This window comes from Pseudophryne corroboree, chromosome 4 (genome assembly GCF_028390025.1).
Source record: "Pseudophryne corroboree isolate aPseCor3 chromosome 4, aPseCor3.hap2, whole genome shotgun sequence".
NCBI lineage: Eukaryota > Metazoa > Chordata > Amphibia > Anura > Myobatrachidae > Pseudophryne > Pseudophryne corroboree.
This window is the reverse complement of record NC_086447.1, coordinates 265,214,971-265,228,390: the sequence shown is the minus strand read 5'-3', so window position 1 is coordinate 265,228,390 and position 13,420 is coordinate 265,214,971. Positions and strand designations below refer to the sequence as shown.

The following is a 13,420-nucleotide window of genomic DNA, read 5'->3' as shown; positions in this document are numbered from 1 at the left end:
ACGAAGAATAAAAGCTGCACGACGGGACAAAGGCGTGTTCAATTGGCCTTGTAAGTTAGTCAGTTGTGCAAGTAAAGCGGGGCAGGGATTTGACTTATGTTGGGTGGTTAGGGTAGCGATTTGCGCTTCTAGCAAGTGTATCTCCTGCGTCGCCTTTTTGCGAAGCGAGGAGGTCCGTGCCATGAGAAGACCCCTCAAGGTGGCCTTATGAACTTCCCAAATAATACCAGAAGAGATGTCAGGTGTGATATTTTCAGCGAAGTATTGTTCTATCACCAGTTGTATTTCTGCGGAGACTGATGGGTTAAGCAACAGAGATTCATCGAATCGCCATTTGCGAACCGTGTGTGCGGAGTGATATAGGTCCATGAGAATATAAACACCCGAATGGTCAGTCCAAGTGAAAGGGGTTATTCCCGCATCAATAATTCTAGAGGCAATGGAGGAAGAGATGTGTAGCATATCAATCCGGGTGTAGTGTTGGTGCGGGGCCGAGTAGTGGGTATAGTCTCTGGGGACCGAGTGGCATAGACGCCACGAGTCTCGGAGGTCGTGAAATTTAAGGGAGGCTGTGAGCGTGCGTGAGGCTCTAGAGGCGAGGGGGGGGGGGCAGTCCTATCTAACATGGGGTCAAGAATAGTATTAAAATCCTCACCCAATACGATGTGACCCTGTGCAACTTTGCCAATGTGACGGAAAAGGGAGTGGAAAAACTGAGGTTGATCTTGGTTAGGAGCGTATACAGTAATAAGTGTCAGGATTTCAGAACGGAGTGTACCAATAACCATCAAGTATCGACCGTCTGGATCCGCCACCATTTTGCTATGTGTAAATGGAATGTGACGATTAATTAAAATTGCAACCCCACGATTTTTACAGTCCGCTGAGGCGAAGAAAGTTTGTGTAAATTGTTTACCACGGAGTTGAGTATGGGAGCCCGTAAGGTGAGTTTCTTGGAGAAAAACTACGTCAGCCTTCTCACGTCTACAGGCACTCAGGAGCACCGTTCGTTTTTTATGGGAATTGAGGCCGTTTACATTAACAGATAATATCTTTAGGGGCGTGGTGGCCTGGGGAACAATATCTCATTTGGAATCATAAAAAAGGGGGTACAAAAACAAAGGCCTCCTGGGGTCAAGCTACCCATAAAAGAGCGATGGCCAGTAAAATGGATACCCGGAACCCACCACAAGGACAATGGGAGAAAAAGGATTTGGGGGAAAAGAAGGCCACAGAAAGAAAGCAAGGAGGAGCAAGAAGAGAGAAGATAAAGCCCACTCGGGCAGAAACCCTGTAACAACGGGGCCCGTAACAGGACCGCCAAACAAAGGAAAAATACAATCAATAAAATATTCAAATAAGGGAGCATGGGGGTAGTAGCACGCACCAACACAGCAGGTTGGCGGCCTGACCTAGAACAAAAATGGCCGAGGCCAAAAAAGTATGCGACATGAAGACAACCTGTGTCATGAAGGAAGGGAAGGGAGAGGGGAGAGAGAGAGAGAGAGAGAGAGAGGGGGGGGGGAAGGTTGAGAAGGAGGGGAAGGGGGCAGTGAAGCAGCAAAATGTGGTCAGAACAATAGGCTACGTAACCATGGACCAAACCACAAAACGACCAACTTTTGACCAGGAACCTAAAGGCAAAGTAAACAGTTAGAAACGTAATGGGTGAAGCATCCGCAGGACCATCATATAGAATGCCTGAGATAAACCAAGGGGGTCCACGGAGCAGAGACCAAGTCAGCCTGCTCCGAGGGGGCCCTCAGCGTCCAAAACAATCTGTTATCAGTGAATATATAACATTAACAGCATTATACCAAGTCAACAAAGAAAAAAAAAAAAACACCACATCCACAAGGAAGTCCTGAGAATAAAGGACAAACAGTCTAGTCCAGGGGGGGCCTCCAGCAGGTAGATGTAATGGCACAATGAAAACAATGGGAGAGGAAAGTGTGGGAGATCAGGGGGGAGCACCATCTTCGTCCTCATGACGAGACACTCTCGTCCAGTCCGGCTGGGGCGGACGTGGTCGTTGTGATTTCGGAGAAGCTGATGGGTCGACAGAAGAGGACAATGATTCTGGGAGAAGGCCGAGCTTGTGAAGCAGTTCCTGCCCTTGAGGCAGGGTTTTAATTGCATAATTGGTGCCTTTAAGAGAGAACTGTAATTGGAAGGGGAATCCCCAGCGATATCGGATCTGGTGCTGGCGTAGAAGCCTAGTGATCGGCTTGAGGTCCCGCCGCTTCTGGATGGTCGAGGGCGCCAGGTCTTGGTAAATCTGCAACTGCATGCCTCGGAAGACTATGTCAGAGGAGTCCCGGACGGAGGCAATTATCTTTTCTTTCGAGCGATAATAATGGAGACGGGCTATAATGTCCCGGGGAGGCTGGGATGTTGAAGGTTTGGCCCGCAAGGCTCTGTGTGCTCAAAGAGGCAATCCTCATCAGACAAATCCGGGACCAAATGCTGGAAAAGGTCTTTCAAGAAGGAGGGCAACGTGGAGCTCTGAACTGATTCCGCCACATTACGTATCCACAAATTATTGAGACGGGACCGGTTCTCTTGGTCTTCCTGGTGCTCCTTCAGGGTCTCCATTTCAGCGTGGAGCCTTGAGAGCTCGTGGTCCAGACGCAGTTGCGAGCGGCATAAATCGTTGGTCTTAAGGCCCATGCACATTAGACGATGTCGCTCTGTGAGCGACATCGTCTAACGTTTCCCCCTCCCGGGCCGGCCGATCGGCGGCCGCCTGTACGCACTGAGCGATATGACCGCTCATATCGCTCAGTGACGTCACGCCCCCGCCAGCCCTGCATGAAGGTCGTGGACGACAGTCCACATCCTTCATGCATGCCCTACCGACAGCGACGATCATTGCTGACCCGCGGGGCCGCGCATCGGTCGTCGCTGGCGGCATACACACTTAACGATAAAATGAGCGACGTCGCTCAAGGAGGGGGAAAATGAGCGACGTCGCTCATTATATCGTTAAGTGTGTATGGACCTTTAGTCTCCAAGGCGTCTGTACGATTTCCAAGCGAGGCAATCTCTGATTTGAAGTCCAGGACCGCCTTGGACAGTTCCTGTTTGAAGGCTGTTTGCACCCCCTCCAAGAGGCCAGACATCACTGCCTGTATCTGAGGGTCAATACCCAACTCCGAAGATCGCGGGGATGAAGGAGACTCCGGAGAGTGTGCCAGGTTCTGGGGACCCTTAGTCTTGCCGCCAAAAAAAATTGTGGGTGCTTGGGGAGTCTTCTTGTTTTTTTGTGACATAATGAAAGTGGGTGGGGGAGGGGTCTATCCTCTCCGGTAAAGATGTAAAAAAAAGGGGAAAGGAGCAGGGAGGTAAAGAGTAGTAGTTGACACAGGAGAGCTATGAGGGGGTCAGGCCGACCGTGGGGTGCTATTCATCCAGATACCATTGTGGCCACGAGGAGCACCAGGGCCGGGACGTGGAGGTGGCAAAGACGGGAAGAATATATTGCTGCCGTAGCGGCTTTAATACAGAGTTGGAGCTGCCGCGTCTACTTTCCAACGCACCCCTGTAGTAAAGTGGATCGGGGATCCCCAGGAATTGCCCAATAGGGGGCAGGAGGTAGTGGGCCCCGGTCACGGATCAGCCAGAGACCAGGGTACCCCGCAGCAACCCCCGGGGACAAGCAACCTACCCAGGGGCTCAGGCAGGGATATAATGCGGGCCAGGACAGAGGGTGGTGCAATAAACCATATGCGTGGGGTACGCACCCCAGGATAAATATAGAGGGTTGCAGGCAGTCCAGTGTATCCCCTAATACCCCTGATGGCATACAGCCCCAGTCAGCCTAGAAACATATGATAAAATACAGCCAGGGACAGTGAAGAAATAGTCTGTCACAGCCCTGCACCTTCAGATTGCTCCACGCTCCTGTCCACAACCCGGCAGCTGGTGTAGAGAGCCCCGGCTCCCGTGCGGGTGCGCTGTGCTTCGGAGACCCGCCAGCCACGGCGACCAGCAGGAGGGATGCAGCAGATGGAACTCCCGTCCGAGCGCCGAGCCGAGGCCGTCAGCGGGTCTTTCCCTCACTCGCGGGCAGCGGCGGGAGTCTCTGGGAGGGACGGAGTTGCCAGCCGCACTCACCTTCTCTAGCGGCAGCAGGGCAGGAGATCCCCGCAGTGACGTCAGTGCGGGGAAGGAGGAAGGGATGTCTGCGGCCCGGGTCCCGGTCACCGAAGGAGGCAGTCAAGGTCCCGGCTTCCTCTGGGCTGCCAGGCCGCAACCCGCACAGACGCAGGAGGCGTCTGACGGCTCCGCGGACAACAGCACCCAGTGCGGGGGACCCCAGTAGGTAAGGAGGGCACCCCAGGTCAAGATAAAGGCAGTAGGAGAGGGGCTTTGAGGCAATCAAGGCAGGAGCCCCAGTTCCACACGTCTGCCTGGATTCGTTGGCAAGCCACGCCCCTGTGTGACATAAGTATTAAATACACTGTATGCTGTTGGTTTGGTGACCAGGGCTAACTATGCCTTATAATTGTGGTCACTGTATTCTGGCAGTAGATCATGTAACTCGTACAGATGTAGCCACGTTTGCCCAGCCTGCAGGTTGGCGTAGTTATGGCAGTCCAGATGCGGCAAGTGTTGTACGCGCGCCCATAGGAATACATGGGCAGTGTACTAAATCGCACCCGCACGTGTGTCTGAGCCGCAGGATGAATGAGTGTGGCTACATCTGGATTTGAAAACTAGATTTAAAACAAACCCTCACGTTGTGTAGTATTATTCATAGCCTTGGGGCTGGATGTAATTACGCCTGAGTTCAGCGGCCATGCGGGATGCCAGCCGAACTCAGATTATTTTATTTTATTTTTTAAAGGGGCAATCACTAACAAGGCATGGTTTTTCCTTGCAGGTTATTTCCCCTTTAAACAAACGTCCGAGTTCAGCCGGCATCCCGCATGGCTGCCGAACTCGGGCATAATTACATCTGGCACTTGGTCTGTATTGGCATGAATTCAGTAGAGGCAATGAAACTAGTGGTTATAGGGTGCGTGATGCCGGGGTTCCGACTGTTTCTCCAACACCCTGTGACATAACAGATTCTTCCTCACACTGACCTTCATAATGTCAAATTAGTATTATAAATAAGGCATAACATTTACAGTCGATGCCTCAGTGTACACATGCTCTACACAGATAGGGTTAAAAAATGCTTTGGTATATATGGTTTAATTTTATAAACAAATGATCAGGATCCCTATACTTGACAGGATAAGCATACATTGTGTATTTATTAGCATTTCTACTAAACGGGACACTTGGCTGAGGTAAGATATACGCATGCTGAGTGTATTACTGGTTACATATACGTACATTATGCTGTTTCTGCCTGAGGAGTGACGTTCTGTCCTACACACTTCATACACACAATCAGCTTGAAAAATATGTGTCGTAAGTTCTTTTATGCCAATTCCTGATATGTTTTCATTAGAGCAAAGGTTTATACAAAACCGGATGGCAAGGTCAGCATTCACCCCAAGTCAGTCAATGTGGAAGAGTCGGAATTTCACTACACCTGGCTCGTCTACCACCTGAAGATGAAAACCAGCAGCGTAAGAGCTTCTTCTTCTTTCAAGCAGGGTTTATTATGGCATTTTTGTTAAAGAACCTTACGCAGATATGGGGTTTACTTCTTTAATAATTTACTTCTGAAGATGTACATCTGTTAGAATTTCAATTAATGTGTTTGTTAGCAGTTATTTTTTCACACTAGACAGAATGATGCCTGCAAAGATGATGATCTCATCTAGAGGGATTTTGACAACCTGTTTTGTGGCTTATAATTGTACAGATTTACCTATACGACTGTACAGAAGTCTCTCCATACTCGCTCCTTTTCTTTGGGGGAGATATTTCCATCCAGAAAGATAAAGAACAGGACACTATTGCTGTGGATGAATGGATTGTATTCCAGTCGCCTGAGCGGATTGCACACTTAGTTAAGGTAATACCGCAGCAAACATAATTGTATAATAAATATGTATTAATATCTCCCAACATGGTATCGCGCACATGGCTTGTGGTATTCTTCACTGAACAGCAACATAACATATATAATCTCTAATCCTCTTCTGTTATGTTCCATATCTTTGTTCTTACCAGTCCTTCTGAGTACATTAAGCATCTTCCCTTCTTTCATATGGGAACCTTCTTCTTTTTTTTTTTTTTTTTAAATCTCTTTATTGTTTTATTGAAAGAAAAACATACTTGGTAATACATACATACAAACCTTGTCCATTTTTAAGCAAAAAAAGTGGAGTAAACGACAGATAACAAGACTCAGGCAGTAAAGCATTCTTCAAATTCCAGAAGCAAAAATAATGTATATATGTACAGTATGATTGAAGTCGTAAAAACTAACATTAAACTATTATACTGTATGTATGATACGTACAGTATTATGCTTAAAAATCCCAAGTGAGGTAAGAAGAAATAAAGGAGATGTAAAGGGAATAGAAAGAAGTAAAAGCAAGGAAAGGAAAGAATTTTGAGTGGGGGTAGAAGGAGAAGAGAGGCGGATGAAGAAGGGCGTAGGGGAGATAAGCGTGTTTCCTGGAAATCTCATTTGAATATAATAATAAATGCATAACCCATATATTGGTGATTAAAATTTAAAGTATCTGTCCAAAAATTGATCAGAGCATAAGCGGAAAGAATAATGTATAAAAAAAAAAAAAAACAGTACGGATCATTGAGAATTATAGCTAGTCTAACTATTTTGCCTCTGCGACCAGAAGTCTTTATGAAACTACCATTCTGCTGAACCAAAAGACTTGAAAAAGTTGTCTTTACTGGTAGGGTGCACAGAATTTATATACAGCCCCCATTTATAGTAAAATTTGGAGAGACTGTTGGTAGAAGTGGGGTGTGTCAGTTTCCTTTCAAAATATAGAATTTGATAAAGTTTACAATTGATTTCCCGAATAGTAGGGGAGGAAGGAGAGGTCCAATGAATCAATATATTTTGCAATCGTTAAAAAATATGATCGACGATATGATCGTTAAAAAAGGTATTACATCAGTTTTATGTGGACCTAATTGCCAGTTGTGAAAATTCGAGAAAAGACATGCCAAACAGTCTGGTTGCAGTTGGAGAGAGAGAACGGAATTGATGAATAGAATAATTTTATTCCAGAACTTTTTAATTTTGTAGCGTTCCCAAAAGCAATGTAGAAATTCAGCATTTGACATATGACAATTTATACAGCCCATATGGGACCCTTCTTAAACTAAATTTAGCGCTTGTCCACAGGAGTCAGTATAGTAACATTGTAAACTAAACACAATAGAAGTATATCACTGGTGCTGTGAGAATATACGTTATACAGAAGAAGTCATAAGAAATTGTTCCCAACGTCTTTCTCCAGGCCTATACTGTGCTGCATACAATATGTCCCCAGAGCAGTCAGATGTATCAGTGGCACTCTGGTCTAGTTTTTCTAATCAAAGTGTACCCATTGTCCACACACTGGAGGCCCCACCTGTTTTTGGTCTCACCTTTATACATGAGAATACAAACCTGCATTGTCACTGTGATTACTTCGCATTCAAACTCTTCCATCATGTGGTAAGCTATTTGAATCCATTATTATGGTTTCATAATTTTTCTCTTGCGTCCTAGAGGATGCTGGGGTCCACATTAGTACCATGGGGTATAGACGGGTCCACCAGGAGCCATTGGCACTTTAAGAGTCGAGAGTGTGGGCTGGCTCCTCCCTCTATGCCCCTCCTACCAGACTCAGTTTAGAAAATGTGCCCGGAGGAGCCGGTCACAGCTAGGGGAGCTCTACAAACTTTCTCTAATAAAGTTTATCTTAGAGTTTATTATTTTACAGGGAGGCTGCTGGCAACAGCCTCCCTGTTTCGTGGGATTAAGGGGGTAGTAGTGTCCGCCCTGCGGGGTCTGAGCCACTATCTCCACTGACAGGACACTGAATTCCTGAGGGGATACATCGTTCCCCTCCACAGGGGATCGCTCACCCCGCAGCATGCCGCCACCCCCTTACAGAGCTGAAGATCAGTGACGAGTGAGTCACCGACCCCCCTAGCAAGCAGGGGGCCGGTGTGAAGATGGCGGTATTAACTGTGCTCCGGAGGCTCAGCGGTACATAGTGCGTCGCTGTGAGGGGCCAGCGCCTACACCCTACACTGGTCACACAGCCTGTCGGGGTCCCCGGATCTCAGCCAGCATAAATCCTCAGGCCAGTATAATCCTATGAAAAGCGGGAAGACAGCGCCATTTTTGGGGCGGAGCTTCTCAGAGCGGACCCAGCAGCGTTCAGCGCTATTTTCCTGCCTGCACAACGATGTCAGTGAAGAGCAAGTCCCTGTGTAACCTATTAAGGTGCACAGTCAGCGCTGATAGGGGTCTCCCTTTATATTAAAAGCGCTGTGTGTGGGTTGGCTCCAATCTCTGTGTCTCTCTTGCCATTCTTGGGGGTGAAACTCTGTCTGCCCTCCCCTGTGTGTGTATGTGGAGTGTCTGTGGTCTCCATTAAGCAATGTCCAGGGACTCTGTGTCATATGCTGCAGAGGATAATAATAATAATAATTTTATTTATATAGCGCTCTTTCTCCAACAGGACTCAAGGCGCTTTACAGACATCAAAAACAATACACATGATACAGAGGATTTGAGTAATACAACAATAGATAAGCCACACAGACATAAAAGAAAACCTTAAGCACACAGAAAGCATAATGCAGGATTGGTGTAGGCATTTTGGGTAATAACTTCCAAGGGTTGTGTATTCCACCCTCACAAGGTACCAAGTGCGGCAGCCATCTTGGTACCTTGTGAGGATATGTCCTCTCAGGATGATCCCATTCCATGTAATTAGGATTGCACTGGTTTAGCACAGATTCCTGCAAGGGAGCATGAGTGGTTATCCTCTATCAAATCTATGATTTCTCAGATTTCAAATAGGGTTGCATAAAATGAATCTGCAACTCAGGCTTTATGACAGTCTGGCCCAGTTCTGGTACATCAGGGCTCCCCGCTGTATATTCACATAAACGTGCTCTTGCGCAGATCATGCAGGATGATACCGATTCTGATACTGCAGACGGTGATGGGGATGTGTTGCGGGGGGCTGCATCTCTTGTAAAAGGGGTGCAGTTGATGATAGATTCTATTAGGGATGTGTTGTATATTGCTGATACAACACCCGAGCAGGTTGAGGAGGCTTACGTCACTGAAAATAAGAAAGCCTCGCTAACCTTCCCTGCGTCAAAGGAATTAAATGCTATTTCTCTATCGTCCTAGTGGATGCTGGGGTTCCTGAAAGGACCATGGGGGGATAGCGGCTCCGCAGGAGACAGGGCACAAAAAGTAAAGCTTTAGGATCAGGTGGTGTGCACTGGCTCCTCCCCCTATGACCCTCCTCCAAGCCAGTTAGATTTTTGTGCCCGGCCGAGAAGGGTGCAATCTAGGTGGCTCTCCTAAAGAGCTGCTTAGGAAAGTTTAGCTTAGGTTTTTTATTTTACAGTGAGTCCTGCTGGCAACAGGATCACTGCAACGAGGGACAGAGGGGAGAAGAAGTGAACTTACCTGCGTGCAGGATGGATTGGCTTCTTGGCTACTGGACATCAGCTCCAGAGGGACGATCACAGGTACAGCCTGGATGGTCACCGGAGCCTTGCCGCCGGCCCCCTTGCAGATGCTGAAGTAAGAAGAGGTCCAGAATCGGCGGCAGAAGACTCTCTCAGCACACTTCACACGGCAGTCACTGAGGGTGCAGGGTGCTGGGAGGGGGGGCGCCCTGGGAGGCAAATGAATACCTATTTTGGCTAAAAATACCTCACATATAGCCTCCGGAGGCTATATGGAGATATTTAACCCCTGCCAGAATCCGTTAAGAGCGGGAGACGAGGCCGCCGAAAAAGGGGCGGGGCCTATCTCCTCAGCACACAGCGCCATTTTCCCTCACAGAAAGGCTGGAGGGAAGGCTCCCAGGCTCTCCCCTGCACTGCACTACAGAAACAGGGTTAAAACAGAGAGGGGGGGCACTAATTTGGCGATATGCTTATATTATAAGGGCACGGTCGTGCCCTTATATTAAGGCTGAATCGAACAAACGGAATTCTCCCATAGGGAACTTCTGAGATGGGGGCATGGTGTTTGAGGGGCTACACCTCAAAACTGATTGGACGTACCGAGCTGAAATTTGGCATGGACGTGTAGAATCGTCACCCGCTGCTGCATGCCAAATTTCAGGGCAAAATAATAAAAAATTAGGAATTGAGAGTAAGCTAAAGTTCCAACTGTCAGTTTTTTTCTGCCACTCCCTCAGTGGCTTTTTGACACCGTTTTCCTATAGAGTGAATGAAGATTTTTTTGGGAAGGCATAACTCAGGATAGAGGACAAATTAAGACCTGGGGTTTGTTTTATTAGATAGAGTATGTCCCAGTGTAGTGCCTTTTGGGGTTGTGGTTTTTCAAAAAGTTATAGTTTTTTTTTAATTAAGTAAAATATGCCCCATTTTAAAGATAGGGCTTTTCAATTTGTTGCGCCTGCGCAGTGGCCGCCAGCAGGGGGTGAACATAGATGAGCTTGTCAAGTTGTGCATGAGGAGAACGCGGGAAGCAGTGTCTCGTGCATGACGAGGACAGCTGCAGGCGGCGGGAGGACGAGAAGGAGGGAGCCTCTACAAGACCCGGAGGAGATCGCGGGACGTGAGCGATGGAGGGAGCCTTACTGGGAGAGGAGAACGACGGAGCAGTCACACGGAGAGAGCCGGAGGAAGCCGGGTCCCCTTCAGGAGTGTCAGCGGGAGGAGATAGCCGCAGCTCGGAGGAAGCCGGGCCCACTTAACTCAGCGTCGGCAGGATGTATGCCATCCTTTCTTATTTTTCTTATACTTCTCCCGCCCGCCCTGCTGTGTCCGCCCGGCCGCCCTGCTGTGTCCGCCCGGCCGCACTGCTGTGTCCGCCCAGCCAACCTGCTGTGTCCGCCCGGCCTGCTGTGTCCGTCCCCCGCCCGCCCTGCTGTGTCCGCCCGGCCTGCTGTGTCCGTCCTCCGATGCTGTGTCCGTCCTTCGATGCTGTGTCCGTCCTCCGATGCTGTGTCCGTCCTCCGATGCTGTGTCCGTCCTCCGATGCTGTGCCCCGCCCGCCCTGCTGTGTCCGCCCTCCGCCCTCCCTGCTGTGTATGCCCACCCCCCCCACCCTCCCTGCTGTGTATGCCCACCCCCCCCACCCTCCCTGCTGTGTATGCCCACCCCCCCCCACCCTCCCTGCTGTGTATGCCCACCCCCCCCACCCTCCCTGCTGTGTATGCCCACCCCCCCCCACCCTCCCTGCTGTGTATGCCCTCCCCCCCACCCTCCCTGCTGTGTATGCCCACCCCCCCCACCCTCCCTGCTGTGTATGCCCACCCCCCCACCCTCCCTGCTGTGTATGCCCACCCCCCCACCCTCCCTGCTGTGTATGCCCATCCCCCCCACCCTCCCTGCTGTGTATGCCCATCCCCCCCCCCACCCTCCCTGCTGTGTATGCCCATCCCCCCCCACCCTCCCTGCTGTGTATGCCCATCCCCCCCCACCCTCCCTGCTGTGTATGCCCATCCCCCCCCACCCTCCCTGCTGTGTATGCCCATCCCCCCCCACCCTCCCTGCTGTGTATGCCCATCCCCCCCCACCCTCCCTGCTGTGTATGCCCATCCCCCCCCACCCTCCCTGCTGTGTATGCCCATCCCCCCCCACCCTCCCTGCTGTGTATGCCCATCCCCCCCCCACCCTCCCTGCTGTGTATGCCCATCCCCCCCCACCCTCCCTGCTGTGTATGCCCATCCCCCCCGCCCTCCCTGCTGTGTACGCCCATTCCCCCCCGCCCTCCCTGCTGTGTACGCCCATTCCCCCCCCCGCCCTCCCTGCTGTGTACGTCCATCCCCCCCCCCCTCCCTGCTGTGTACGCCCATCCCCCCCCACCCTCCCTGCTGTGTACGCCCACCCCCCCCACCCTCCTTGCTGTGTACGCCCATCCCTCCCTGCTGTGTACGCCCATCCCCCCCTGCTCTCCCTGCTGTGCACGCCCATCCCCCCCGCCCTCCCTGCTGTGTATGCCCATCCCCCCCCGCCCTCCCTGCTGTGTATGCCCATCCCCCCCACCCTCCCTGCTGTGTACGCCCCCCCCACCCTCCCTGCTGTGTACGCCACCCCCCCCACCCTCCCTGCTGTGTACGCCCACCCCCCCCACCCTCCCTGCTGTGTACGCCCACCCCCCCCACCCTCCCTGCTGTGTACGCCCATCCCCCCCACCCTCCCTGCTGTGTACGCCCATCCCCCCCCACCCTCCCTGCTGTGTACGCCCATCCCCCCCCCGCCCTCCCTGCTGTGTACGCCCATCCCCCCCCGCCCTCCCTGCTGTGTACGCCCATCCCCCCCCCGCCCTCCCTGCTGTGTACGCCCCCCCCCACCCTGCTGTGTACGCCCCCCACCCTGCTGTGTACGCCCACCCCCCCCCACCCTGCTGTGTACGCCCCCCACCCTGCTGTGTACGCCCATCCCCCCCGCCCTCCCTGCTGTGTACGCCCATCCCCCCCGCCCTCCCTGCTGTGTACGCCCATCCCCCTCGCCCTCCCTGCTGTGTACGCCCATTCCCCCCCCGCCATCCCTGCTGTGTACGCCCATTCCCCCCCCGCCCTCCCTGCTGTGTACGTCCATCCCCCCCCCGCCCTCCCTGCTGTGTCCGTCCATCCCCCCCTGCCCTCCCTGCTGTGTACGTCCATCCCCCCCCGCCCTCCCTGCTGTGTCCGTCCATCCCCCCCCCGCCCTCCCTGCTGTGTCCGTCCATCCCCCCGCCCCGCCCTCCCTGCTGTGTCCGTCCATCCCCCCCCGCCCTCCCTGCTGTGTCCGTCCATCCCCCCCCGCCCTCCCTGCTGTGTCCGTCCATCCCCCCCCGCCCTCCCTGCTGTGTCCGTCCATCCCCCCCCGCCCTCCCTGCTGTGTCCGTCCATCCCCCCCCGCCCTCCCTGCTGTGTCCGTCCATCCCCCCCCGCCCTCCCTGCTGTGTCCGTCCATCCCCCCCCGCCCTCCCTGCTGTGTCCGTCCATCCCCCCCACCCTCCTGCTGTGTCCGTCCATCCCCCCCACCCTCCCTGCTGTGTCCGTCCATCCCCCCCCACCCTCCCTGCTGTGTCCGCCCATCCCCCCCCGCCCTCCCTGCTGTGTACGCCCATCCCCCCCCGCCCTCCCTGCTGTGTACGCCCATCCCCCCCGCCCTCCCTGCTGTGTACGCCCATCCCCCCCGCCCTCCCTGCTGTGTACGCCCATCCCCCCCCGCCCTCCCTGCTGTGTACGCCCCCCCCCACCCTGCTGTGTACGCCCCCCACCCTGCTGTGTACGCCCACCCCCCCACCCTGCTGTGTACGCCCATCCCCCCCGCCCTC

At 52.4% G+C, this 13,420-nt stretch overlaps 1 protein-coding gene across 2 annotated transcripts in view; it reads left to right on the top strand.

The window, feature by feature from the left end:
- DHX36 (DEAH-box helicase 36) overlaps window positions 1–13,420 on the top strand; it is a 290,388-nt gene that overhangs the window by 148,684 nt on the left and 128,284 nt on the right. For both annotated transcript variants that reach the window (XM_063916103.1, XM_063916102.1), the window contains exons 23-24: window positions 5,465–5,585; window positions 5,825–5,977. In XM_063916103.1, coding sequence (XP_063772173.1) covers window positions 5,465–5,585; window positions 5,825–5,977 — 274 coding nt within the window. The remainder of the gene's footprint in view (window positions 1–5,464; window positions 5,586–5,824; window positions 5,978–13,420) is intronic.